Here is a 25,797-nt window from a genome sequence, read left to right as displayed (position 1 = left end):
GGCAGGGCCGACACAGCAGGGGCTGGTTCCTTGCTGTTTCTAGACGGCCTTGTGGAGCTAAGACTAAATGCGTTTTAGCATAGATGGTCACCACAAAATTGTACATTGGCTTCCGGCTGGCCTGGGCCAGGGCCAAGGCAGAGGGGGCTGTTCCCTCACTGTTTCCAGAATGGCTTCACGGGCCACATGAAACCACACTTCGCGGGCCACATCCGGCCCCGGGCCTTGTGTTTGACATGTCTAATCTAGAGATTACCTTACAAGCCAACATATTGTTTGTATTGCAATTAGCTGCCCAGAGTTACCCTGTGGTAAGGTGCAGCCTATAAATTTTTAAAAAGGTAAAAGTTTCACCTGTTCAGTCATATCTGACTCAAGGCGGCAGTGCACATCTCCGTTTCCTGGCTGAGGTAGCCAGGGTTGTCTGAAGACATTTTCCGTGGTTATGTGGCCAGCATGACTATATGCCGAGGCTCAGGAAACGCTGTTACTTTCCCAACGAAGTGGTACCTATTAATCTACTCTTATTTGCATGTTTTTGAACTGCTAGATGGGCAGGAGCTGGAGCAAGGGATAGGAGCTCACCCCATTGCGTGGTTCTTGGGTCTCAAATATGGACTGTCAGTTTTCCAGCTGACAAGCTCAGCATTTTATAACTGCTGAGCTATTGCGCCCTCTTCGATAAATTTTACAAATAAATAAACCTTGAGGTCTGTGCAGTATGCTGACACACATTCAGGATTCACACTCTGCATAGAGTTGCTTACTACATAACAGAGTCGTAGTCCTCAATATGCTGGATCTACCTGGGGGCTATTTATGACCCAGATTCAGAGTTCTGATCATCACCACCGCATGACACACACACACACACACACACACCGCAGTCATCTGACCAAACTTTGACTGCTTAGCAACTGGACTGAATTTATGGCCATTTGCAGCATCCTGTGGTCATGTGGACCATGTTTTATGACAGTTTTGCTGAAACTTGGCATTTGCTTCCGTTTTTGGGCAAAACCCTAACCCAGGGGTAGGTAACCTTGGCTCTTTTATGACTCAGGAATTCTGCCTCAGGAATTCTGGGAGTCATAAAAGAGCCAAGGTTGCCTACCCCTGCCCTAACCCTAGTAAACCATTGGTTCACATAACTACTGAAGTGCTCACTAAACCAGTGGTTCTCAACCATTTTAATGCCGTGACCCCCAACCGGTCATAAGTCAAAGACTACTCAACCGGTCGTAAGTCGAGGACTACTCAACTGGTGCAGCACCGTTTGCAGAATGGGACTTTTGGCGGGCTCAGCAGGGCAGAGACAGCCTGGACAATTCCTATTGGCTTTTGAAAGCCAATAGAATTAGACTCTATTCAAGAGAGTCTATTCTATTGCTTTCAAAAGCCAATAGAATAAAAGGGAGTAGCACAGCTAAGGAAAAGGGGAAAAAATGGTGGACTGCGTTGTTTGGCGACCCCCGTGAAATGGTCGTTCGACCACAAATGGGGTCCCGACCCACAGGTTGAGAACCACTGCACTAAACGATTGTGGTGGCTACTCTGTGAGTGCCATGTTTCCGTGACCACAACTGCAAACAAGCTTGTTGGCAGGCTCTGTTAAGGTTGTATAAGTCGAGAACTGTAGGTTAAAACCTCAGAAAAACATCTAATCTTTCCAATCAAGGCTCGGTGAAGAGTTGAACAGGACTTTGGGTCATTGGCATTCAAAGCCCAGTCCATTCACCTTCTGCCTCATCCCTACCATATCCTTCCCTCCCATGTGTGGGAGGGAATCAGAGGTCGGATGTCCCGACTCCAAGATTGGAATCCGGATTCCGAATTGGAGCAGGATCTTCGAAGCATTGCTAAGGCGACCTCTGAGGATTCGTAGCTGGGGAAACGGTGGAGGAGACGCTGCGCCTGCTGGGTGCATTGGGGAAAAAAAAAAGCGGGTTCTAAAAAAAATTAAAACGTATTTATTTATATATTTATTTCATATATAAAAGAAATTTGAAAAAAAAGAAAAAGAAAAGGAAAGAAATCGTAAGGAGGATGCAGGCTTATGGCAAATCTGTCTTGTCTGCGGCTTCTGCCTGGACAGTTGAGTCGGATCCGCCCGGAGTTAGTAAAGTCCGCCGGTTGTAGTGAGCCTTAATGATGCCTGAATTATTGTTCTCGTTTAAAATTTGCTTCTGCTTTTGCCTGTTGAGAGATTGCACGAGTCCCAGCACCACGGCGGCTAAGGAATATTGTCCGGTTAGTTTTCTTGGTTGCAAGGTCAAAGGGTTGGGCTGGACCCTTCCCAGAAGGAAGTAGGTTTTGATTTTGCCTTCTTGCTCGCTGATGCCCTTGACGTAAATCTCTCCCCGATAGTCGAAGGCGAATCCTCGGTCCTTCAAGATCAAATAGGTTTCCTCAGGCACTTGCATCCGGCCGCTAATTCCGGTACTGTCCATTCGGCTAGCTAAATTAACAGTTTTGCCCCAGATATCATACTGTGGTTTCTTAGCACCAATGACCCCAGCTACAACCGAGCCATGACTGATACCTACGAAGAGAGAGAGAGAAAAAAGCAAATTACGATTATGATACAGAGCGATCCTACGAAATTCAAGTGTTTCAGTGAATCTAACTATATCCAGTGGTGGGATTCAGCCAGTTTGCACCACTTCGGCAGAACGGGTGGCTAATTTTTTGTTGCCCAGGCCCAGAAGGGACTTCTGGAAGTGGCATCCATGCAGAGAACTGGTTGTTCACATATTTGAATCCCACCACTGACTACCGTACTTTCCGGCGTATAAGACGACTTTTGAGAGCGTTGAAATCGGCGCCGAACTCGGAGGTCGTCTTATACGCCGAGTCGTCTTATATGCCGGAAATAACAGTAGTTTCCAGCGTATAAGATGACTTTCTAGGCATGTGACTCAGCGTCAAAGTCGGGGGTCATCTTATACGCCGGGTCACCCTATATGCCGGAATATACGGTATATCCAGTTCCTCTCCAAATCCATCCGTGCTTTTCCCCGGTGTCATATACAGAGTTAGAGCCCTCCAACTTGCAGTGGACAAATTGTGGCCCCACAGACATTGCAAGGGTACAAGTAGTCCTTGGATTATGATCACAACTGCTAAGTGAAACATTTGTTAAGTGAGTTTCACCCCATTTTATAAACTTATTTTGCTACAGTTGTTAAGTGGATCATTGAAATTGTTAAGTTAGTAATGTGGTTGGTAAGTGAATCTGGCTTCCCCATTGGCTGTGCTTGTTAGAAGGTCACAAAAGGGACGCTGCAACCATGATAAATATGAACCAGTTGTTAAGCTTCCAAATTTTGATCACACGATTAAGGGGATGCTACAATGGTTGTAAGTGTGAAAAATGGTCGTAAGTCACTTTTTTGAGTGCTGTTGTAACTTTGATTGGTCACTAAATAAACTGTTGTAAGTCAAGGACTACTGTAATGGTAAAATGCAAGAGGGGCACGTCCAACCATATCTTAAAGACCACATTGCTCAACTAACAGAAGAAGGGAGGAATAAATATTTCCTAGGTTTAGCATATAATGTTAATACATATGCACTCCACTGTCCTGTTTGTTTTTGAAGCACCATTCAAGGTGTTTCTGGGTTGAAAGGATGAGTTGGCAACATCACTGTTGCCTGGGGAATGCACGTGGGGGCTCCTTTCATGTCCCCATCAAGAAGCTGGAGCGAATGACGCGAGCTCACTCTGCCATCCAGCAGCACTCAGATCTCAAATGTGGGCTAGCTAACCTCCAATCTAGCAGCCTAACTACATGAGCCACCACGCTCCTATAACACATATACACTAATAGAAAGGAATATTTGTAATTCAGGGTTGAAATCTGTAGTCCTTGGTGCTCTCTAAACTTGATTGTTTTCTTGCAGATGTTCCAGCAGTGCACTGATGATGTTACCTAGTTGGATAATGAAATGTCCACAAGAAAATAACCAAGCTCAGAAAGCACAAGGGACCCACAAATATGCATGCTGTCAACTTTCCTACCGGGACCTTGAGTAAAGAAGAACATGAAGACAACTCAACTCAGGCAGCAATGGTTTACTTTAAGGCAAATGTTGGCATCAGCAGAGACCTACAGCAACAAGGCTCTTTGCTATACAAAGTTTGCGCTGGGAGCAATCGCCTCCCAGCGCTGCTTAAATACACTTATGCTAATGCTACCTCACCCTCCACCCAATTAGCTATCAACCACACCCCCGCCCAACAAATCACAACCCCACCCATCCATCACCTCACAACCCCACCCTTCTATCACCCAACCAGCACCTGGCAGCAATCAGAGAAAGCAGCTGCCCCATGACTGAGGCTTCTTCTGGGATGCCCCGCCCCGAAAATGTGCTCTTCAGGCTACTGCCCATCAGCTGTTTGGTAGCTCAAGCTTATTCTGCGCAGGCGCAGTGTCCCTTGCCTTCTGGAACCACCTGTCAGCTGTTTAGCGGCCAGAACGCCTGCCGGAGGATCCGCGGCTTGTGTTCTCTCTTCAGGACGGTGAGCTGCCTTGGACCTGGTGCTGGTTCTCCTCCTCCACCACCATGCTGTTCCCCCTCTTGTGTGTCAAGCCCAGGAGGGCTTGACACACGCAACAGAACTTAAATTGTAAGGGAATTTCAATATACTGCTACTAGTTAATAACTTAAAAGAAGCTGATAGAGCCATGGATACAGGGTGTGATATATTTGGAAGGTTTATAAAGAGTTGGAAAGATGCCAGCAATTGTTGGAAATAGAATCATGGCTTTATTAACACAGGGTTTAGCCTTCATCTAGTGTCGAAGAGAGACTGGCTGAGCCAGAGGGAGTCAAGCAGGGAATTAGTCTGGAATCATTACATAGGCATAGAAAAGCAAGGCCCGGCCCTACTTGAATGCCACTGAACTTTTATCTAGTCTGGCTCAGGTACAAACTGCCAGTCTGGGAAGATTTTTGTGAAATAGACGTGAGCAATAAAGTAGCTAATTGAATTCTTCATGTGTGGATCTGGTTGCTTCACCTGACATCTAGTTCAAATATTAGAGAAATGATATCGTGACCTTGTGAAGAGTTGCTTGCATGCATTAGGGAGGAAGTAACTTTGGGTTTTCAAAGGAATGCATGTGTAAGTCTTGCTGACCTTTCTACCTATGGCAAGCTGCTTTAAAGTGATTCAATAAATCAGCTGGTGGGCACCATGCTGATATAGGGCACCGTAGAGGTCACGTTCAGCAGATACGTACCAATGCGGAGCTCGAAGTTGTTGAAAGAATGCTTGTTAATCTCTTGAATGCTTTCATTCAGTGCAATGGAGAAATCTGCCAGGGCGCATAAATGGCCCCACTTATCTTCACACTGCTGAGGAATGAAAGACAGAATCAACAATGCGTGTTGGCTGATCAGCTGCTCTGTCAACAGGGAGCCAAATTCTGCAACAGTTCAGTGGACTGAACTTAAAGATTGCGGAATATTAGCCAGGAGAGAAAGCTTTTCTCTTTTTGGAATACCACAACATCACAATTGCAACATCACAACAAAGAGAACTTTCTTTTGAGACATAGGAAGATTCTAGTCCTGTTCAGTTCATCTATCTAATTTGTCCTTGCTCTCCCATACTCACTAAGAATTCCATTTTAGAACAGAACAGAACAGAACAGAACAGAATAGAGTGGAATGGAATGGACTGGACTGGACTGGAATGCACTGGAGTAGAGTAGAGTAGAGTAGAGTAGAGTAGAGTAGAGTAGAGTAGAGTAGAGTAGAGTAGAGTAGAGTAGAGTAGAGTAGAGTAGAGTAGAACACAGCAGAACAGAATAGAATATTGGCCATGTGTGATAGACACACATGGAATTTGTCTTCAGTGCATAAGCTCTCAGTGTACATGCAAAACAACAAAGTAGTAATATTCATAATACCAAAGTAATAATAATCATAATACCAATAAGAGAAGGTAGTGGGACAGATGTGAGGGATAAAAGCAATACAGCCATACTGCATGGTTAAATAGACATAAGACAGTTCTGAGGGAAGTAGGTGTTTGAAGAATTATTGAAGTAGACAACCCTACTGCACAATTCACAACTCTACTTTATTAGGATCTCAAAACGGCAAAGAGATGGGACAGCGACAAACTCTGCAGCTCTACCCCAGATCTGCTTACACATCTTCCTTTTTCTGTTGTCTAAATCAATGATGAAGAGGAATGAAAAAATGGGGGAAAAAAATGCTGGCTGTAGAAAAATATCTGAAATCTATAGCTGAACATTTATGTAGCTCAGGGTTCAACTGTTCAGTTGTTGGTCTGCTCCAAGCTTGTTGTTTCCTATTGGTTTATCAGGCTGGGTGATTTCATCTGTGTGAGGGAGAGTGTGGAATTTGCTGGTTGTTTATATATAATGCTTTGCCCTGCTAGTCTTGATTGGGCTGTGGCTTCCTTCTTGTCTCTCTCTTGAAACAGGCAAACATGTGTTAGAAAATCAGGTTAGCTCCTTACCTGTTTTTCAGGGGATAGCCCAGATACCGCCATATATGTGCTTCCAATGGTTTTAATTTTTTCAATATCCTGAAATCGTTCTTCACCTAATAACTGAAAACAAGGATTTCAAAGTCGTGATTAGCATATCCATTCTTGCTGAAGGATTTCATTTTACATCCTTCAAGCCTGTGATTTATTGCTTTTGAGCAGGGCTCTTCAAACGTGGCCCTTTTATGACTTGTGGACTTCAACTGCCAGATTTCCTCAGCCAGGCATGCCTGGCTGAGGAATTCTGGGAGTTGAAGTCCACAAGTCATAAAAGGGCCACGTTTGAAGAGCCTTGCTTTTGAGTAATAGACAATATAGGCAGTCCTTGTCTTATGACCACAAGTGAACCGAAAACGTCCGTTGGTAAGTGGTCATAAGTCACTTTTTTCAGTACCACTGTAACTTCAAATGGTCATTAGATAAACTGTTGTAAGTCAAGGACTACCTATACATGAAACAATACCTTCTCCAAATCCATCAATTAACTTTAACACTTTAGCTACCCTAATGGCTGCAAATCCCTGCAAATTCAGAGACACATCAACACACTGAATCATATATTACCTTTTTTCAGCACAGTTGCAACTTCAAAAGGTCACTAAACATACTGTTGTAATTTGAGGACTATCTGTATTGCATTGAACCCCCCCCAAAAAGATGATTAATGATCTTCAAGGATGCCATTCCCCCTTGATGAAAGGAAGAAGAACTAAAAATAATGATTAACAGACAAATTGCTGCATAATTGGTCACCACATCACAAAAAAGATGTTGAAGAGTTTGGAAAAAATTCAGAGAGGAGCAACTAAGATGATCCAAGGCCTGGAGACTAAAACATATGAAGAATGGCTACGGGACTTGGGTTTGGCTAGTCTAAACAAAAGAAGAAATAGGAGAGACATGATATAGCAGTGTTCCAGTATTTGAGCGGCTGCCATAAAGTTATTCTCCAAAGTACCAGAGGGAAGGATGAGAAACAATGGTTGGAAACTGATCAAAGAAAGAGGCAACTTGGAATTAAGGAGAAACTTCCTGAGAGTGAGGAATAGGATAGAATAGAGCTGGAAGGGACCTTGGAGGTCTTCTAGTCCAGCCCCCTGCTCAAGCAGGAGAACCTGTACCATCTCAGACTGTCTACTCTCTTTTTAAAAATCTCCAGTGATGGAGCACCCACGAGTTCTGGAGGTAGGTTGTTCCACTGGTTAATTGTTCTCACTGTCAGGAAGTTTCTCCTTACTTCCAGGTTGCTTCTCTCTTTGATCAGGACAATTAACCAGTGGAACAGCTTGCCTCCAGAAATCTTGGGTGCTCCATCACTGGTGATCTTTAAGAAGAGACTAGACAGTCACTTGTCTGAGATAGTATAGGTTCTCCTGCTTGAGCAGGGGGCTGGACTAGAAGACCTCCAAGGTCCCTTCCAGCTTTATTCTATTCTAATACTTACTATCCCCAGTGTCAGAAAGCAATAGTGAAAAATTCTCTCTCTCTCTATTTGTTTCAATGAAAATGTGAGAGTCAGAATGATGTTAAAATCTTGTCTGACCAGAATGGTAGATCATGAACCAAAACCTTCAATGAAAAAAGCCTTCAACCTGTAGTTGCCCAATCCAGGCTGATCAGGAGAAAAGTTAATAACAATAAATATGTGTATAGGTGCGTTTCCTGTGTAGCAATCATCTTTCCACACAGATGATCATGTGAAGTATTAATACCAATTTACAATGCCTTGGTAAGGCCACACTTGGAATACTGCATCCAGTTTTGATCAACATAATATTAAAAAGACGCTGAGACTCTAGAAGGAGTGCAGAGAAGAGCAACAAAGATAGTTAGAGATCTGGAGGCTAAAACATATGAAGAACGGTTGCAGGAATCGGGCATGGCTAGTCTAGTGAAAAGAAGAACTGAGTGACATGATAGCAGTCTTCCAATATCTGAGGGGCTGCCCCAAAGAAGAGGGAGTCAAACTATTCTCCAAAGCGCCTGAAGGCAGGACAAGAAGTGACGGATGGAAACTAATCAAGGAGAGAAGCAACCTGGAACTAAGGAGAAACTTCCTGACAGTTAGAACAATTAACCAGTGGAACAGCCTGCCTCCAGAAGGGGTGAATGCTCCGACACTGGAAGTTTTTAAGAAGAGACTGGACAGCCATTTGTCCAAAATGGTATAGGGTTTCCTGCCTGAACATGACCTGCAAGGTCCCTTACAACTTATTATTGTTGTTGTTGTTGTTGTTGTTGTTGTTATTATTGACAATTATTATTAAATGACAATGGTTATCTATCTATCTATCTATCTATCTATCTATCTATCTATCTATCTATCTATCTATCCATCCATCCTCCAAGATCCCTTCCAACTTTATTATTATTATTATTATGGATCATCGCACAGTCAGCCAGATGTTCAGACTGGATTTGGCATTTTGTCTACCTATCGAGTTCTTACCCAGGACCTGGGATAGGCAGATGTGGATGTTTGATGGTATTACAGATATCGTCGCAGGATGGAAGCAGTTCCTAATAAGGCTGCCTTTTGCAATTGACTATAGCGAATTTGTCAATGCCAATGGTGTTCAAGTGGTGCTCCAGTTGTTTTGGGATTGCACCCAAGGAGCCTATGACTATTGGTACTACCCTTGCTTGCTTTTGCCACAATCTTTCTATTTCTAGTTGTAGGTCTTTGTATTTTGTTATCTTCTCCAGTTCTTTCTCTTCTATTGTGCTATCTCCAGGCACTGCCACGTCCACTATCCAGACTTTTTTGTCTTTCTTATCGACAATTGTTAAATCTGGGGTGTTATGTTGCAGGTGCTTGTCTGTTTGAATTCTGAAGTCCCAGCGCAGTTTAATTTTATCATTTTCTATGACTTTCTCTATTTTATGATCCCACCAGTTTTTGCTTACAGGCAAATGATATTTTTTGCAGATCTTCCAATGCACCATTGTTGCTACTTTGTCATGCCGCTGCTTGTAGTCAGTCTGTGCAATCTTCTTGCAACAGCTTACCAAGTAGTCCACTTATTATTATTATTATTATTATTATTATTATTATTATTATTATTTTACCATGAAGGTTTTCATGAGATGTTGGAATATTTGTGTTGCTCATCGTTACAAGGAGTGCTTGTGGCTACTCCATTTTATTGCTCATGAGCTTAGTTTACTTATTCTGTTTGGTTGGCTTTATTGCCTGGTTTTAATTATGGTGAGGTTTTTATGCTTTTACCATCCATCAAACCACATAGGTTGCAAGAAGAAATAAATAAGCAAGCGAGAGGGCTTTTCCATAGTCCTGCAGAACCTCTACACATGGTGGCTAAACATGGTTGATTATGATGCCACTGGAACTTTGAGATTTTTTTGATAGTATTTGGTGAAGAATGAGAGACCTATCTTCTCTTTCCTGACCTAGAGAGAATAATGTCTCCATTATTTGTCTTTTGTTTTCCAACCTAGGCAGTGTTTCTCAGCCTTAGGAACTTGAAGACATGTGGACTTCAACTCCCAGAATTCCCCAGCCAGAATAGAACAGAACAGTGGTTCTTAACCTTTTTGAACGAATCGCCCCCTTGAGCCAATGAGGAAGTTGTTATCGCCCCCCTCCCCCAACATAACCTCTCAATCACAACATGGGAAATAATTCTTCAATTTATGCAAACATTTTTTTTGTTTTCTTTAAAATTGTTCATCAGGACATATCGATGCAAATAATTTATTTCCAGTCTTTTCTCCATATCTCCCATATTCTGGCTAATGGCGTGCCACTGTATGGGTAGAGGCTGCTACGCAATGCGCATGAAGATAAGCGATGCGTCTTCACATATGTACGGCGTTCTGTACTGAAGCTAGCTGGAGGAACATTTCAAAACACAATTCAATCCGCTGATAGCGAGCGATCTGATGTTTTTGTATGATAGATATACAGCCATTCACTGTACGAAAAAGTCTCAAAAGTGTCCTCAAAACTTCTCGCTCCATCACCCCCACATCGCCCCTTTTCGTTCCATTGCCCCCCTGAAAAATGAAATCGCCCCCTGGGGGGCAATATCACCCAGGTTAAAAACCAGTGGAATAGAATATAGAACATAGAACATAGAATAGAATAGAATAACAGAGTTGGAAGGGACCTTGGAGTCATCTAGTCCAACCCCCTGCTCAGGGAGGAAACCCTATACCATTTCAGACATATGCTTGTGCAGTCTCTTCTTAAAAGCCTCCAATGTTGGAGCACTGTTAGAACTGTCAGGAAATTTCTTCTTAATTCTAGGTTGCTTCTCTCCTTGATTCTAATTCACCCAATCTACTCAAGCCGGACTCACCTTTATCCCGGAATCCATCCCTGTGCCTTAGAATTAAAAAGAGATTAGCTGCTAGCTAAAACGGCACAAACACAGAGGTTAAATCATCGATCGGCTGACCAAATGCCGGGCCTGCTGGCCAGGCCAGCTGTTCCTTAAATCTCACTCCCTCTCTGGGCCCGAAGGGTTGCACAAATTACCTCGTCAAAGTCAGCGATGATTTCATTCAGCAGGCGCAGGCACTCCACCCCCTGGTTGTTCATTTCGGTCTGGGAATAGAAGTCGGCAAAACCAGGGATTGAGGCAAACATGACGCCAACAGCATCGTAGGACTGAGAGTAGAGGTCCTGGAAATGCAAAGAAGGGCAGAGGAGGAAAAAGATGCCATTTAGTGACATTTGGCAGAAGAGAAAGCAGGTGTGCCTTTTCTTGCCATTAATATGTGCTTATTTGTTTGGTCTATGTAGCTGCCAGTCTCATTTGACCGGGATGATATAAGGTCTCCTGGCTTGAGCAGGGGGTTGGGCTAGAAAACCTCTGAGGTCCCGTCCAGACCTATGATTCTATCTTCTATGTACACCGAGGTGATATTAGAATGAAATGGAATGGAATGGAAGAGAAGAGAAGAGAGCTGGAAGGGACCTTTGAGGTCTTCTAGTCCAGCCCCCTGCTCAAGCAGGAGAACCTATACCATTTCAGACAAGTGACTGTCTAGTCCAGGGGTAGGCAACCTTGGCTCTTTTATCACTTGTGCTGGCTCAGGAATTCTGGGAGTTGAAGTCCATGAGTCATAAAAGAGCCGAGATTGCCTACCCCTGGTCTAGTCTCTTAAAATCCTCCAGTGATGGAGCACCCACGATTTCTGAAGGCAAGCTGTTCCACTGGTTAATTGTCCTCACTGTCAGGAAGTTTCTCCTTAATTCCAGGTTGCTTCTCTCCTTGATAAGTTTCCATCCATTGTTTCTTATCCTGCCCTCTGGTGCTCTGGTGAATAACCTGCCCCCCTCTTCTTTGTGGCATCCTCTAAAAATACTGGAATACTGCTTTCATGTCAGCCCTATTTCTTCTTTTCTTTAGACTAGCCAAACCCAAATCCTGCAGCTGTTCTTCATGTTTTAGCCTCCAGGCCTTTGATCATCTTAGTTGCTAGCGATACAGAAATGTGAAACCCATACAAACAATAGAACTGTCCATAAAAGAATATACTCCCTTTTTATGATGTGAATGAGAGTCCAGCTAGACATAACAACACTAAACCTAGCGTGAGAAACAAGGTTATTGTAACCAGAGCTGATAAGGAATTGGCCGGGCTGGAGAACTGGAGAGGAAGCCCACGCTTCAAGCTAATTGGGGAATGTGATTTATGACTGTTAATTGGAGGAGAGAATTGTGCTTTGATACTGTGTGCTCAGGGGAGAGGAATTCAGTTTTTGGCTTTGATTATGCAGTGCTACTCAAAATAAAGATTCTTTAAGGTAAACAATGCCTCGAAGTTTTTTTGAAGAGTTTCATCTGTCGGAACCATGACATCAAAAGTTGGAGCCATCCAGAACTCTAGGAGAAGACGGTTCTACAGGGCAGCCATGGGAACTGAGAAAGATAGGGCCCCACCTCTCTTGCAGAAGAGAGGCGATTCGTTTAATTTGCTCATCAATCTAACCCTCAACAAATCATGTTGGAGGCCTGATGTGGACTCTGAGAAGACATGGTTAAACATCCAGGAAGAATTTGGAGTTTGTTTGGAAGTTAACCTTCTAGCACTGATAACGTTATCCTAGTTGGGTAATGAAACATCCACAAGGAAACCATCAAACTCAGAGAGCACCAAGGATCCCACAATTGAACCATGAGATACAAATATTCTCTTCTCTTGGTAGAACAATTTGTTTCTTGCATTCACATTTCTCGATTGTGATCACTGTGGCAACTTGTTGCAAGCTTCCCAGGGCAACTGCATCTATATTTATAGCCTATTGATGGCAAGCTTATGCTTGGTATGCTGATCCTTATATAAACAAAATGGAATCAATCAGGAACAGGGATGAGGGTACTCAGTTAAAGTATTACATATTGCCATCGGTGAATAACCCAAAGAGGAGAAGATCACAAACACACCAATGAGTGTGAATAGTGGCTATTGAATGTTGTGTGGGCATGCGTTGTCAGGCAACTCCTGGGCCATGACCCATTAGCGGGCCGCGGCCTGTTCGAAACTTGGCTGCAGGAGAGAAGGGCAGGCGTGTGTGTGTGAAGCTTCGCTTGTGCAAGTGGAGGGTGCTTGCACTGGCACGTGAAGCTCCGCTCGTGCAAATGGAGTAGAAGGCTCTTGTGTGTGTCGCTCCATTTGTGTGAATGGAGCTTTGCAGAGCAGAGTGTGCTTGTGCGTAAAGCTCCATTCGCATGAATGGAGCTTTGCACGCGAGTGTTCTCCGCTCACACAAGAGGAGTTTTGCACACAAGCACCAGTGCCCTCTGCTCACGCAAGTGGAGCTTCGCATGAATGGGCAAGCACTCCTGCTCATGCATAAAGCTCCATTTGCATGAGGGGAGGGCGCACATGCCTGCTCCTCATGCAAATAGAGTTGTGTATGTGCATCTGCCACTCACATGCCCCCCCCCAAGTGGGCCATCAAGCTGTAAAGGTTGGGGACCACTGGCTTAAGCCACAACTGCATAACGGGTGGAGAAAGAAACTGAGAAGTGACACCCTCTTTCCCCAAATCCTCAGACTGTAAAGTGGGAGATTTGTACTTTCAGACTTGCAAGATTGTGTTAATGCAGTCATACAATAAAGTAGAATTAGCTCAAGAGGTCTTGTATCCTGTTTGGTTTACTTGGGAAGTCTGACAAAATCTAATTTTAGTTCACAAAAAAGACAAAAGTCCAGGAATTAACGCCCTATAAGCACCTGACTCCCTTACATAACTGCGGATCAAACAGCATCTGCTGCACATCTGGAGAGGCTGGGAAAGGTTGACATGCAATCTGTTTGCAGTCGCTTGTTTTCTGGATTCGGAAGCTTTCGTGCGGTGAGCCTTAAAGCCAATCTGTGCAGAAAGGAAAGCATTCATTTCCCTGTTTGCTTCCCTGGGGAAGGGGGAGGTTAGCATATTATGTAAATAAGTGTTTACTGTATTGAACCTTGAATGATCCAGGCAGCTGATGCAGAAACTCTCTGCAGGTATGATTATTCAATGCAACCGCAGGAGGGGAGAGCCTGGGGGGTGTGAGGGTGGGGGTCAGGAAGAGAGATCAAAGGCAGAGTTACAGAATTACTCTTGCAAACGGCAAGCATGCTTTCAGTGCTAAGAGCAGATGTGGCTTACGATTAGGAAGCAGGCAATACCCTTTGTCTTATATAGCTACTTCAGAGGACAGGAAAGAGTTAATTAATATCACAGCTTTGGAAGAGACCTTGACAGCTTCTAATCCAATCCTTTGCCCAGGGCAGGGATCTGGAGAGCATCCCAGCCAAACTGTTGTCCAATCTTTTGATGGTTCTTAGTAGTTCTCCTTGGAATGACCAAGGAAAAGAAAGACCATGCTTCAACCCAACACTGGCAGGGCAAGTTACTGTGTATAAATGGAGCAAGCCCCACTCTCGCTAGCCCTGGTGATGTTATCTAGTTAATAATAACAGTAGTAAAGTTGGAAGGGACCTTGGAGGTCATCTAGTCCAACCCCCTGCTCAGGCAGGAAACCCTATACCATTTCGGACAAATGGCTGTCCAGTCTCTTCTTAAAAACTTCCAGTGTTGGAGCATTCACCGCTTCTGGAGGCAGGTTGTTCCGCTGGTTAATTGTTCTAACCGTCAGGAAGTTTCTCGTTAGTTCTAGGTTGCTTCTCTCCTTGATTAGTTTCCACCTGTTGCTTCTTGTCCTGCCTTCAGGTGCTTTGGAAAATAGCTTGATTCCCTCTTCTTTATGGCAGCCCCTGAGATATTGGAATACTGTTATCATGTCCCCCCTTGTCCTTCTCTTTGTTAAACTAGTTAGGCAATGAAATGTCTGCAAGCAAACAACCAAGCTCAGAGAACACCAAGGGTTCTACTGCCCAAACTTTGTCTGAAAACTTTCAAGAATGGAGCCCTCACAGCTCCAGAAGATGGGCTATTCCATGGGTAGGCAACCTTGGCTTTTTTATGACTCGTGGACTTCAATTCCCAGAATTCCTGGGCCAGCATGGCTCAGCTTGGAAACCTCTCCCTTTCCCCTCAGCATGGCTGGCTCAGGAATTCTGGGAGTTGAAGTCCACCAGTCATAAAAGAGCCAAGGTTGCCTACCCCTGGGCTATTCCAATACTTATTAGCTGTCAGTGTCAGGGAATTCCTCTTTTTTAAAAACTTGGATCTTTTTGGGGGGTACAATGACAGAATGTCTATGGAGATTCTCAGTCAACCAGGTCATCGTTATCCCGAAAGATTCTTTTGCAAGAGGCAACTGGACTTTCTTGTTTTTCTTTGGAGACATTTCACTTCTCATCCCAGAAGCTTCTTCGGCTTTGACTGGATGGTGGGGAATGGAAAGATTTATACTCCTTGCAGACAGCTGGTCATTTGCATTCTTTTAGCGAGTCAATAATGCTAATGCTACCTGCAAATGAACAGCTGTCTGCAAGGAATATAAATCTTTCCATTCCCCACCATCCAGTCAGAGCTGAAGAAGCTTCTGGGATGAGAAGTGAAATGTCTTCAAAGAAAAAAAACAAGACAGTCCAGTTGCCTCCTGAAAAAGCATCTTTGGGATAACCATGGCAGAATGTTGAAATCCTGACAGAGATTCTCTTTTCTTTCCCTGCATCAAGATGGCCACTCTTGAATTTCTTCCTCAACTCTTCCTATTTTTCCAGGCTAGGTTGATGTTTGTATAAGGGGTCCTACATACATTCCTCAATGGTCTATCCATTCTTCTTGACAGTTTTCCAACCTTTATTTAAATCAGAAAGAAAACTCTAAAACAAATCTTTGCTTTTGGCCACGACCATGACTAGAACCCAATTCTTACGTACTTCATTATCTCGGTCCTTTTCCAGGAAGTGACGGGCCACGTGGCTCGGCAGAATATTGCGTAGCATATTTTCGTTATGTTCTCTTAATTCTTTCATCTCATTGATTTCTTCTTTGGCCTGGCCGCGCCACAGAAAGTCAAGCCTTGCTGTGTATTCAAGCTGCAAAGACAGAAAAGCCTCTTTTTAATTGAACATGTAGTCTATCTTTAAGAATAGGTACCTAAGAGAAGTGAGGGTAGATAGTGAATCAGTGCTAGGGTGACATAGTAGATAGGGAGAAGCATTAACTTCCAGATTTGGACTTGAAATAATCTGGCAGTTAATGAAACCAGGTGCAGAGATATTCATATTAAACCAGAAGTTCCCAACCTTTTGGGTAGCAGGGACTGGTTCCACGGAGAGAGGTTTTTCTACGGACCAGAGGGTGCGTGGTTTTGTGTGCTTCCTGCATCCCGTGGATGGGGCTTTGCTTGTTTGTGCGGACCGGTTACTGGCATGCCGCGGACCTGTACCAGTCCATGGACCGGGGGTTGGGGACCCCTGTATTAGACTGTTGGGGGTGATTTGTAGACTATCTTCAAGGACAAACACAGATCTAGTACATGGAAGAGGTAAGAGGAAAGCAGGCAGAGCTGGGTGATGGAGTTAAGTGCATCATCAGCTTAGAGTCGTTACATTGCCACAAATGGTCTGAGTCCAACTCCTCTTGAATTGTCTTGACTCTGATCTGATGCCAATTTAGTATTGAACTTTAGTTGACTAGATGCTTATTTATAGACTTGACAAATAAACTTTGTTGAGCTACAATTTAACATATGGTCCTGATTCTTTGCGCCTGACATTAAACCACTCGATTAAACATTTGGGATCCTCAGATTCTTGGGGCGTAGGAAAAGATATTTTAATTCATTCCTCCAAAAATTAGCCATTTCCATGTATATTTTTTTCTTTCTGAAGTAAAAGTCAATTGAGACCATTTTTTTTCCTTTTAAAATGTTCCCTGGGGATAAGCTAGAGAGGAAAGGGTTAAAACTCCTCTCCCTCTCTAAAAAGATGCTGATGTGAGTAGCTACTCTGAAGCAAATAAAATTAGAGAAGGAGTTCCACAATATGTAATTAATGTAATGTGTAGTTTGTCCTTAAGAATAGCCAGCTAAGTCAAAGTTTAGAAACATATTATATCAATTCCAGTGTGAAGATTTATAAATGTCATTGCACCAATGATGTGTCCTTTGAATCTCTAGGTGTGTAATTTAGTAAAAAAAAAACCTCCATGGGCATCATTATACTTTATTGCACTCCATGTTAAAGTAACCTTTTGTACTGGAGTCACATGCAGTGGACAAAATGAGCTAAAGATAAAAAAAGATTAACAAAATAACAGTAGAACAGAGGGGATCTTGGAGGTCTTCTAGTCCAACCTCCTGCTCAAGCAGGAGGTCCTATAGCATTTCAGACAAGTGGCTGTCCAATCTCTTCTTAAAAATCTCCAGTGATGGAGCACCCACAACTTCTGGAGGCAAGCTGTTCCACTGGTTAATTGTTCTCATTGTCAGGAAATTTATTCTCAGTTTTAGATTGGTTCTCTTCTTGATTAGTTTCCATCCATTGCTTCTTGTTCTTCCTTCAGGTGTTTTGGAGAATAGGTTGACCCCTTCTTCTTTGTGGCAGCCCCTCAAATATTGGAACCCTGCTATCATGTCACCCTAGTTCTCTTTATTACACTAGACATATCCAATTCCTGCAACCTGTTTTTCGTATGTTTTACCCTCCACCCCATAATCATTTTTGTTGCTCTTCTCTGCATTCTTTCTAGAGTCTCAACATCTAACCCAAAACTGGATGCAAAATTCCAAATGTGGTCTTACCAAGGCATTATAAAGTAGTATTGACACGTCGCATGTTATTGTGGGAGGTGGGTAATGTTTATTATATACTCCCAGACAGAAAGACATTTCAGTCATAAAGTTAACTGGAATTTCTGGATATATTATTATATCCATAGACATATTGACAGGACTTTGTCTTTCTTATATTTGAAAACCATCCCTTTTTCTTGTATTATATTTCTGGCCCTAAGCAGAGCTAAATTAGGACTACAATGCTTAATGACTACACTTTATAGCAGAGGTGCAAAAATATAGGTCTAGTGTAGAGGTCCCCAACCTTTTAGGCACCAGGGACCAGTTCTATGGAGAGAGGTTTTTCCATGGACTGGAGGAGGCGTGGTTTTATTTATTTATTTATTTATTTATTTATTTATTTATTTATTTATTTATTTATGAGACTTATATACCGCTTTAAGTGCAAGCACTCTCTAAGCGGTGTACACCAGTAAGCAATGTATATATATATTTTACATTGCCCCCAACAATCTGGGTCCTCATTTTACCTACCTCGGAAGGATGGAAGGCTGAGTCAACTTTGAGCCGGTGAGATTTGAACCGCTGACCTGCTGAACACAGTCAGCTAAAGTGGCCTGCAGTACTGCACTCTAACTGCTGCGCCACCTCGGCTCGTTGTGTTGCCTGCATCCCATGGATGGGGCTTTGCTTGTTTGTGCAGACTGGTTGCTGGCATGCCGTGGCCCAGTACTGGTCCACGGACCGGGGGTTGGAGACCCCTAGTCTACTGCAGGGGTAGGCAGTCTTGCCCCTTTTATGACTTGTGGGCTTCAACTCCCAGAATTCCTGAGCCAGACATGCTGAGGGGAAAGGGAGAGGTTTCCAGCTGAGCCATGCTGGCTCAGGAATTCTGGGAGTTGAAGTCCACGAGTCATAAAAGAGCCAAGGTTGCCTACCCCTGGTCTAGTGCATTACTTTCTAACCTTGGTAACTTCCCCAAGCATGCTGACTGGGGGAATTCTGGGAATTGAAGTCCAGACACCTTAAAGTTGCTAAGGTTGGGAAACACGAATCTAGTGGTTAAGGTGTTGGACTAGGACTAGAGAAATATGAATTGTAGTCTTGCCTTAGGCACAAAGCCTAACTGACCGTGGACCAGTCAATCTCTCACAGCCCTGGGAAGGAGGCAATGGCAAACCACTTGCAAAGTCTTGCCAAGAAAACTGCAGAGACCAGTCCAAGCAATTGCTAGGACTCAACACTGACTTGAAGGTTTCCCCTTTGAACACTTGAAAAGTACACACAGACACATACACAAACACATACCCTATTGGGGAGGCTTCATACCATATGAAGCCTGAGTGGAAAATGCTTGTTCAGATATTGTTCCAAAGGTCTTTTTTCAGGAGGCAACTGGACTTTCTTGTTTTTCTTTGAAGACGTTTTGCTTCTCATCCAAGAAGCTTCTTCAGCTCTGACTAGATGGTGGGGAAGTCAGAGCTGAAGTAGCTTCTTGGGAGAGAAGCGAAATGTCTTCAAAGAAAAACAAGAAAGCCCACTTGCCTCCTGAAAAAGCATCTTTGGGACAACCATGACCTGGATGGCTGAGAATATCCATAGACATCCTGTCAGACATCCCTTGTCCAGTTCTTAACTAGAATAAGTGTGTGTGTGTGTGTGTGTGTGTGTGTGTGTGTGTGTGTGTGTGTGAAAAATGCCAACTTATTTATGAGATTTTTCATAAATATTTATTCTCCCTTGGCAATTTTTCATTTTCTAACAAAAGGAAAGAAAACCATTTTTTTCTTTAAAGAGCCAAGAAAATTTTTAGCAGATGCTATTTCAGATCATTATCTGCTCTTTAAACAAAATTTAAACAAAATGAAATGCCTTTCAAGTTGAGCTTGACTTTTGGTGTCTTTCCTAGGCACGTCCATGTTGTTCTGCTTTTGGCAACACAAAAGTGGTTTTCCATTGCCCTTTTCTGATTTTTTTTCTCCCCTTTTTGTTACTTTATGTAGTTTACAAGCCTAGGACCATCCAAATATTGACCACATCAAAACCTTCTTATGCTGTTGGGATCCATTAAGGTTTGATAGATGCTGCCAGCTAGCTAAGCATCCTTCTTATCTTTTTTCCTTTGGAAATATAATGTGGGTTTATGAGTTCCTTTTTGCTTTAATGTAACTTGATTATGTTCCTGGACACCAGAGTGCAACAAAATGACTTTAGAAGCATATAATATTTACGTTCAAAAGTCATTGCTTCTATTTCCCAATGACTGTTCCAAGAGTATCTGATTTACCATAAATCTAAAGAAGTCTAATTGACTCTTTGTGAGAATTATTTTTTAATATAAATTGAGGACTTTGTAGAAGACATCCTCCAGACCTATTGACTATGGGAGAAGAGATGTCTAGAAGAAATTACATTATAGGGAAAGAAAAAAGTCCCAGTCTTGGGATTTTCCGAAGACAAATTTAATTAAAAGCGTACATGTTTCTCATTAAGGATGGATCTGAAACCAAAGAAGGAACAAAAATACTGGATGGTACAAGGTATCGGAGGAAGACTGCAGCCTGAATGGGAAGTCTGACAGTTGTTTGCTATTAACCACCATTGTGAATTATGGGCATGACATTTTCCCCCCAAAGGACTTGCTCATTCCATTTGAGAATGCTTTGAAAGCCTAGAGCAGGGGTAGGCAACCTTGGCTCTTTTATGACTCGTGGACTTCAACTCCCAGAATTCCTGAGCCAGCCATGCTGAAAGGAAAGGGAGAGGTTTCCAAGCTGACCCATGCTGGCTCAGGAATTCTGGGAGTTGAAGTCCACGAGTCATAAAAGAGCCAAGGTTGCCTACCCTTGGCCTAGAGCAACGTTCAGCAGCTCAAAGTTCAGATAAATCTCAGCATGGATAACTGTCTAAAAGATTCTCTTGCACCTGGCTATTTTTGTCGTGAGAAATTCATTTCCTCCAGTTATTTTATCACAAGAGGAGGAAAACGTTTTTACAATGACTCCCTCAGATCAAGCAGCAACCTAGACCAAGAGCAACGTTCAGCAGCTCAAAGTTCAGATAAATCTCAGCATGGATAACTGTCTAAAAGATTCTCTTGCACCTGGCTATTTTTGTCGTGAGAAATTCATTTCCTCCAGTTATTTTATCACAAGAGGAGGAAAACGTTTTTACAATGACTCCCTCAGATCAAGCAGCAACCTAGACCAATGTTTTTCAAGCTTGGAAAATTTAAGAAGGGTGGACTTCAATTTCCAGAATTCCCCAGCCAGCATTCTTGGCTGGGAATTTGGGGAGTTGAAGTCCACCCCTCTTAAAGTTGTCAAGTTTGAGAAACACGGACATAGAACGTCCTCTAATTTTTTTTTCTGGGCCGTGATATGGAAATAATTGGCTCTTGCTCTCTCCATGCTGGGAAGTTTTCCAATTTCCTAATCTAGTTCACAGCCTGAGGGTTTCATGATGGTCTCACATCCAAATCCAGGTCAGATTCTAGTCATGACATAAATATGTGGGATGAACCGAGTCATCATGGGAAGCTACTATCTGGGTTTTGTTTGGTTCTTGCAGAAAATGTAAACAGAGAAACTAGGTTTTTCTCCGTCTTTACTGAGATTTTAGGTTATTGGCCATTCAATTTTGCCAAGATTCTATACCAGGAGCCCTGTGGTTAGAATGCAGTATTGCAGGCAAACTCTGCCCACAGTCTTGAGTTCGACCCTGATTGGCTCAAGGTTGATTCAGTTGTCCATCCTTCTGAGGTTAGTAAAATGAGGACCCAGATTGTTGGGGGCAAGATGTTGACATTGTAAACTGATCAGAGAATGCTGTAAAGCACCCCAGGGTGATATTTAAGTCTAAGTGCTATTGCTATTGCTATTCTTCTCCCTATATTCAGAGGAGGGGCAGGGTGCAGTGGGACGGAAGTGCTAAACTACGTGTCACAGTGTCAACTTTACCCCTTGCCTACTTACCTATGACATCGCCACTTAAAGAAGAGAAGGTAGAGCTTGCATTATAACTTCCTAAACTACAATTTGTCATGAGGACACTACCTCAGACTGTCCTGGATATCTATACAATTAATCATCAACGTATGATCACAACGGAGCCCAACATTTATATTGCTAAGCAAGACAATTAAGTGAATTTTACTCCATTTTTACAACCTTTCTCGCCACAGTTGTTAAGTGAATCACTGCCGTTGCTAAGTTACTAACCCGGTTGTTAAGTGAATCTGGCTTCCCCATTGAATTTGCTTGTCAGAAGGGCGCAAAAGGGGATAACATGACCTTGGGACACTGCAACCGTCGTTAGGTACATGCCAGTTGCCAACTGTCCGAATTTTGATCATGTGATCGTGGGGAAGTTGCAACTTTCAGCAACAGGGGCCACACTGGGCCATAAAAGAGTAGCTCCCAATATTTATTTATGGAAACTCTGCATCCTCTAATTTTCCAAGTGTTTTGAAGAAAATCTATAGTATAAATGGACACATTAGAAATTATCCCATGCAAGGCATCTCTTGGGGAGTCAGTGCAATGCAAATAAAAAAGGGGCGGAGCTTTAACTGCATGACCGTGTGGCTGCCATCTTGACTTTTTTGACCTACACCCTATAGACATCCCCAATCTCATATGTAATAAGATATTTCTTTCCTGCAATTTTATTTTTATTTTATTTTATCCTTTTTCTACAGATTCCCAACCAGGAAATCTGCCATTCTCGTAACAGCTGCTTTGCCCTGCTTGGACTTTGAACTGATTTTTGATTTTCCAACTAGAGTGAGTTGGATAGAGACAGATAAGATATTCTGAAACAGCTTTCTATTTATAATATTTCCACAGCAATAAAAAAAAAGAAAGAAGCTGCACAGAGCTGGCCGTGTGCTCATTTTAATTGGCCTTTCTTTAAGGTTAATCAGGCCTTCAATTATTGAAGGTCATGAAATACTTTAGCCTGATATTTAATTATTTGCTCCAAAGGGGAGCTATGATTGGCAGGCTCTAGCAGAGCAAGTTGTGTGCGTGTGTGTTGGGGTATTTTCTGCTGGGAAATGGTGCATATGGCAAAGAAGGTTTTTCCTTACCTGTTGGCCGTGATAAAATACAGCTAACAGGAACATGGCCATGAGGAGCAATGAAGCTTCTTTCGTCCCCAGAAAATCTGTGCTATAAACAGAAAGAAAAGAGATAGAGGAAGAGGTAGCGATTAAAAAAAAAAAAAAACAGGAAAGAAGAGCAAAGCTTAAAACAAAAACCTTTTCCTATTGTTTTGTTTTTAATTTGTCAGGTACGAAAGCTGGCCTGGTGACTTTGGGCCAATCACCAGGAGATTGGAAGATTTAGCCCTGCCTTGTCATGTGTGAATGCAGGAAGGAAAAAGTCAAGAGAATAGGGTATAGAGCAGGGGGTCTTCAAACTTGGCCCTTTTATAACTTGTGGACTTCAACTCCCAGAATTCCTCAGCCAGTTCAAACTTGGCCCTTTTATGACTTGTGGACTTCAACTCCCAGAATTCCTCAGCCAGTATGCCTGGCTGAGGAATTCTGGGAATTGAAGTCCACAAGTCATAAAAGGATCAAGTTTGAAGACCCCTGGTATAGAGTGCATGTGGAAAACATATCAGGAAATGGATGCATTTGTTCTCTTTCAGACTCTGACATTTATTCTCAGAATGACAGAACAACAGAGTTGGAAGGGAACTTGGAGGTCTTCTAGTCCAACCCCCTGCTCAATCTGGGGACCCTATAGCTTTCCAGACAAATGGCTCTTCAGTTTCTTCTGAAAAACCTTATGTGATGGAGCACCCCGCAATTTCTAGAGGCAAGTCGTTCCACTGATTATTTGTTCTCACTGTCAGGAAATTTCTCCTTAGTTCTAAGTTGGTTCTCTCCTTGGTTGGTTTCCATCCATCTCAAAAGATTTCAGACACAACTATTTCTCGCTTCAAAATATTCTATGCGGAATTAAGTCAGACACTTTTTTTTGGGGGGGGGGGGCATCCCTTCTATATGAGAATTCCCTGCCCTAGCTGGGGTTCTTGTCTGGGTTTCCCACCTGATGCTAAAAACTCTCTCCAGTTCCATGTTCCTGCTGAGATGACAGTCAACGAAAAGCCCCTGGCAATGAAAGATTGACACATCAAACCAGCCGTGATATTGCTTTCCTCTTTCAGGGACCATAATAAGGCTTTCCCGCTTTCATTTCTGCCCGTCTTTTTTTTTTCCCCAGCTGATGAGATATTTCTAGCATCACTGCAGAATTATCTTGTCTAGAGATGAGATGATTCAGGTAAGGCTCTGTATATTGGTCGAGGCTATTTTTGTTCCATTGTTCTGAAGAAATAAGCAGGGGCTGCGGAATAATTGCATACTGAGACGCAGCAGCCTCTTAGCACCTTTTTTTGGCAGATTATTTCCCTCCATGGAAGAAACCTAACATGCCAGACACCCCCCCCCCACCCCCATCTGGAAGGTAATAGATGCACCTGGAAGAGATTTTGCTCCAGGCGACTGTCATGAAAATGACTGACAAGCTAAGGGATTGGAAAAAATTGTAGCTACTCTGTTTTTGACAGTTACATTTTACTTTGAGGAGCTATTTTATATAAGGAATATGATGCAGAGCAGAGGAACATCTATTCAGATTTGTTATTTACTTATTAAACATATACGCCACCCGTCCCACTGTCTAAAGTATCTCTCCGTGGCTAAATTTTGGTTAAAGAGTTCCAATTCAAAACAGTTCAGCCCTTAAGCTGCAATTTGATGCAGGGGTTAAAGGTGCTGGATTAGAACTAGGAGACTATGAGTTCTAGTCCCTCCATGGGCAGGAAAGATGGCTGGGTGACTTTGGGCCAATCATCAGGAGACTGCGAGCTCTAGTCCCTTCTTAGGCATGAAAGCTAGTTGGATCAATCTGGGCCGATCACCGGGAGATTGTGAGTTCTAGTTCCAGCTTTCCCACTTTTGAAAAAATTTCCACAAAAGAGACCTAAAACAAGTTTTGCGGGCCCAATTGGCAGTTTGGTATAGGTTGGAAACATGTGGAAGAGGCCTTCATCCTGTAGTGGATAGAAGAAGAAGAAGAAGAAGAAAAAGAAGAAGAAGAAGAAGGAGGAGGAGGAGGAGGAGGAGGAGGAGGAGGAGGAGGAGGAGGAGGAGGAGGAGGAGGAGAAGAAGAAGAAGAAGAATGTGGAGGAGGAGGGAGGAGGAGGAGGAGAATTCAACCTTAAACATGAAAGTCAGTTGGATGATTTTGGGCCAATCATCAGGAGACTGTGAGATTTAATCCTGCTTTAGGGCCAGTCCCTCTCTCTTGGCCCAACCTACCTCACAGGGTTGTTGTTGTGGGGAAAAAGAGGAGAAGGAAGGAGTATTAAATATGTTTTCTGCCTTGAGTTATTTATAAAAAAATAATATAAAGGCGGGATGAAAATCTAATGAATAAACAAATAGGTAAATAAAGACTTACTCTCCATTATGATTGATGTCATCGTACTGGAGAAACAGGGAAGCATAAATGGTCTCAGTCAGGAAGCAGTAGATTGCAATCATGATGAGCAGCACGGCCAACTTGAGGACCGAATTGAGACGAAGAAACACGGCACAGGTCACCATAGCCAGGATACCGGTAAAGACGAAATACTTTATAAAGAAAATTGGGAGAAACATCAGCATTTAGCTCAGCAACCTAAACTAATATATTCAAAATCTCATAGAGAATCAAGTATTGGAAGATGGCTATCATGTCTCTCCTAAGCCTTCTCTTTGTTAGGCTAAACATCCCAAATTCTCTTAGCCATTCATCATATGATCAAACCTACAGACCAGGGGTCTTCAAACTTGGCAACTTTAAGACTTGTGAACTTCAGCTCCCAGAATTCCTCAGCCAGCCAATATTGTTACAGGGGCCCCCAGCTATTCTCTAGGTTTATTAATATGATTATTGGGTTGGTCTAGTGCAGGGGTCTTCAAACTTGCCAACTTTAAGACTTGTGGACTTCAACTCCTGGAGTTCCTCAGCCAGCCCTGGTTGAGATCCTTTATCAACTTCAGATCCTTTATCAACTTCATTGCTCTTCTCTGCACTCTTT

At 42.9% G+C, this 25,797-nt stretch overlaps 1 protein-coding gene across 3 annotated transcripts in view; it reads right to left on the bottom strand.

The window, feature by feature from the left end:
* Window positions 1-1,950: 1,950 nt before the first annotated feature.
* Window positions 1,951-25,797, bottom strand: part of ADCY8 (adenylate cyclase 8) — a 122,299-nt gene continuing 98,452 nt past the window's right edge. Inside the window, exons 12-18 of one of the 3 annotated variants that reach the window (XM_039335799.1) lie at window positions 25,176-25,348; window positions 22,790-22,871; window positions 15,839-15,997; window positions 11,031-11,177; window positions 6,500-6,592; window positions 5,250-5,364; window positions 1,951-2,542 (exon numbers count right to left, since the gene is read on the bottom strand). In XM_039335799.1, coding sequence (XP_039191733.1) covers window positions 2,055-2,542; window positions 5,250-5,364; window positions 6,500-6,592; window positions 11,031-11,177; window positions 15,839-15,997; window positions 22,790-22,871; window positions 25,176-25,348 — 1,257 coding nt within the window. In that variant the 3' untranslated portion in view covers window positions 1,951-2,054. The remainder of the gene's footprint in view (window positions 2,543-5,249; window positions 5,365-6,499; window positions 6,593-11,030; window positions 11,178-15,838; window positions 15,998-22,789; window positions 22,872-25,175; window positions 25,349-25,797) is intronic. The other 2 variants (XM_039335800.1, XM_039335801.1) reach the window with 2 other exon arrangements.

Source organism: Crotalus tigris, unplaced genomic scaffold, assembly GCF_016545835.1.
Source record: "Crotalus tigris isolate CLP2741 ecotype Arizona unplaced genomic scaffold, ASM1654583v1 scf7180000017661.16357234195:1864864, whole genome shotgun sequence".
Classification (NCBI taxonomy): Eukaryota; Metazoa; Chordata; class Lepidosauria; order Squamata; family Viperidae; genus Crotalus; species Crotalus tigris.
Note: the sequence above shows the minus strand (reverse complement) of the source record. Positions and strands in the feature narration are given on the sequence as shown.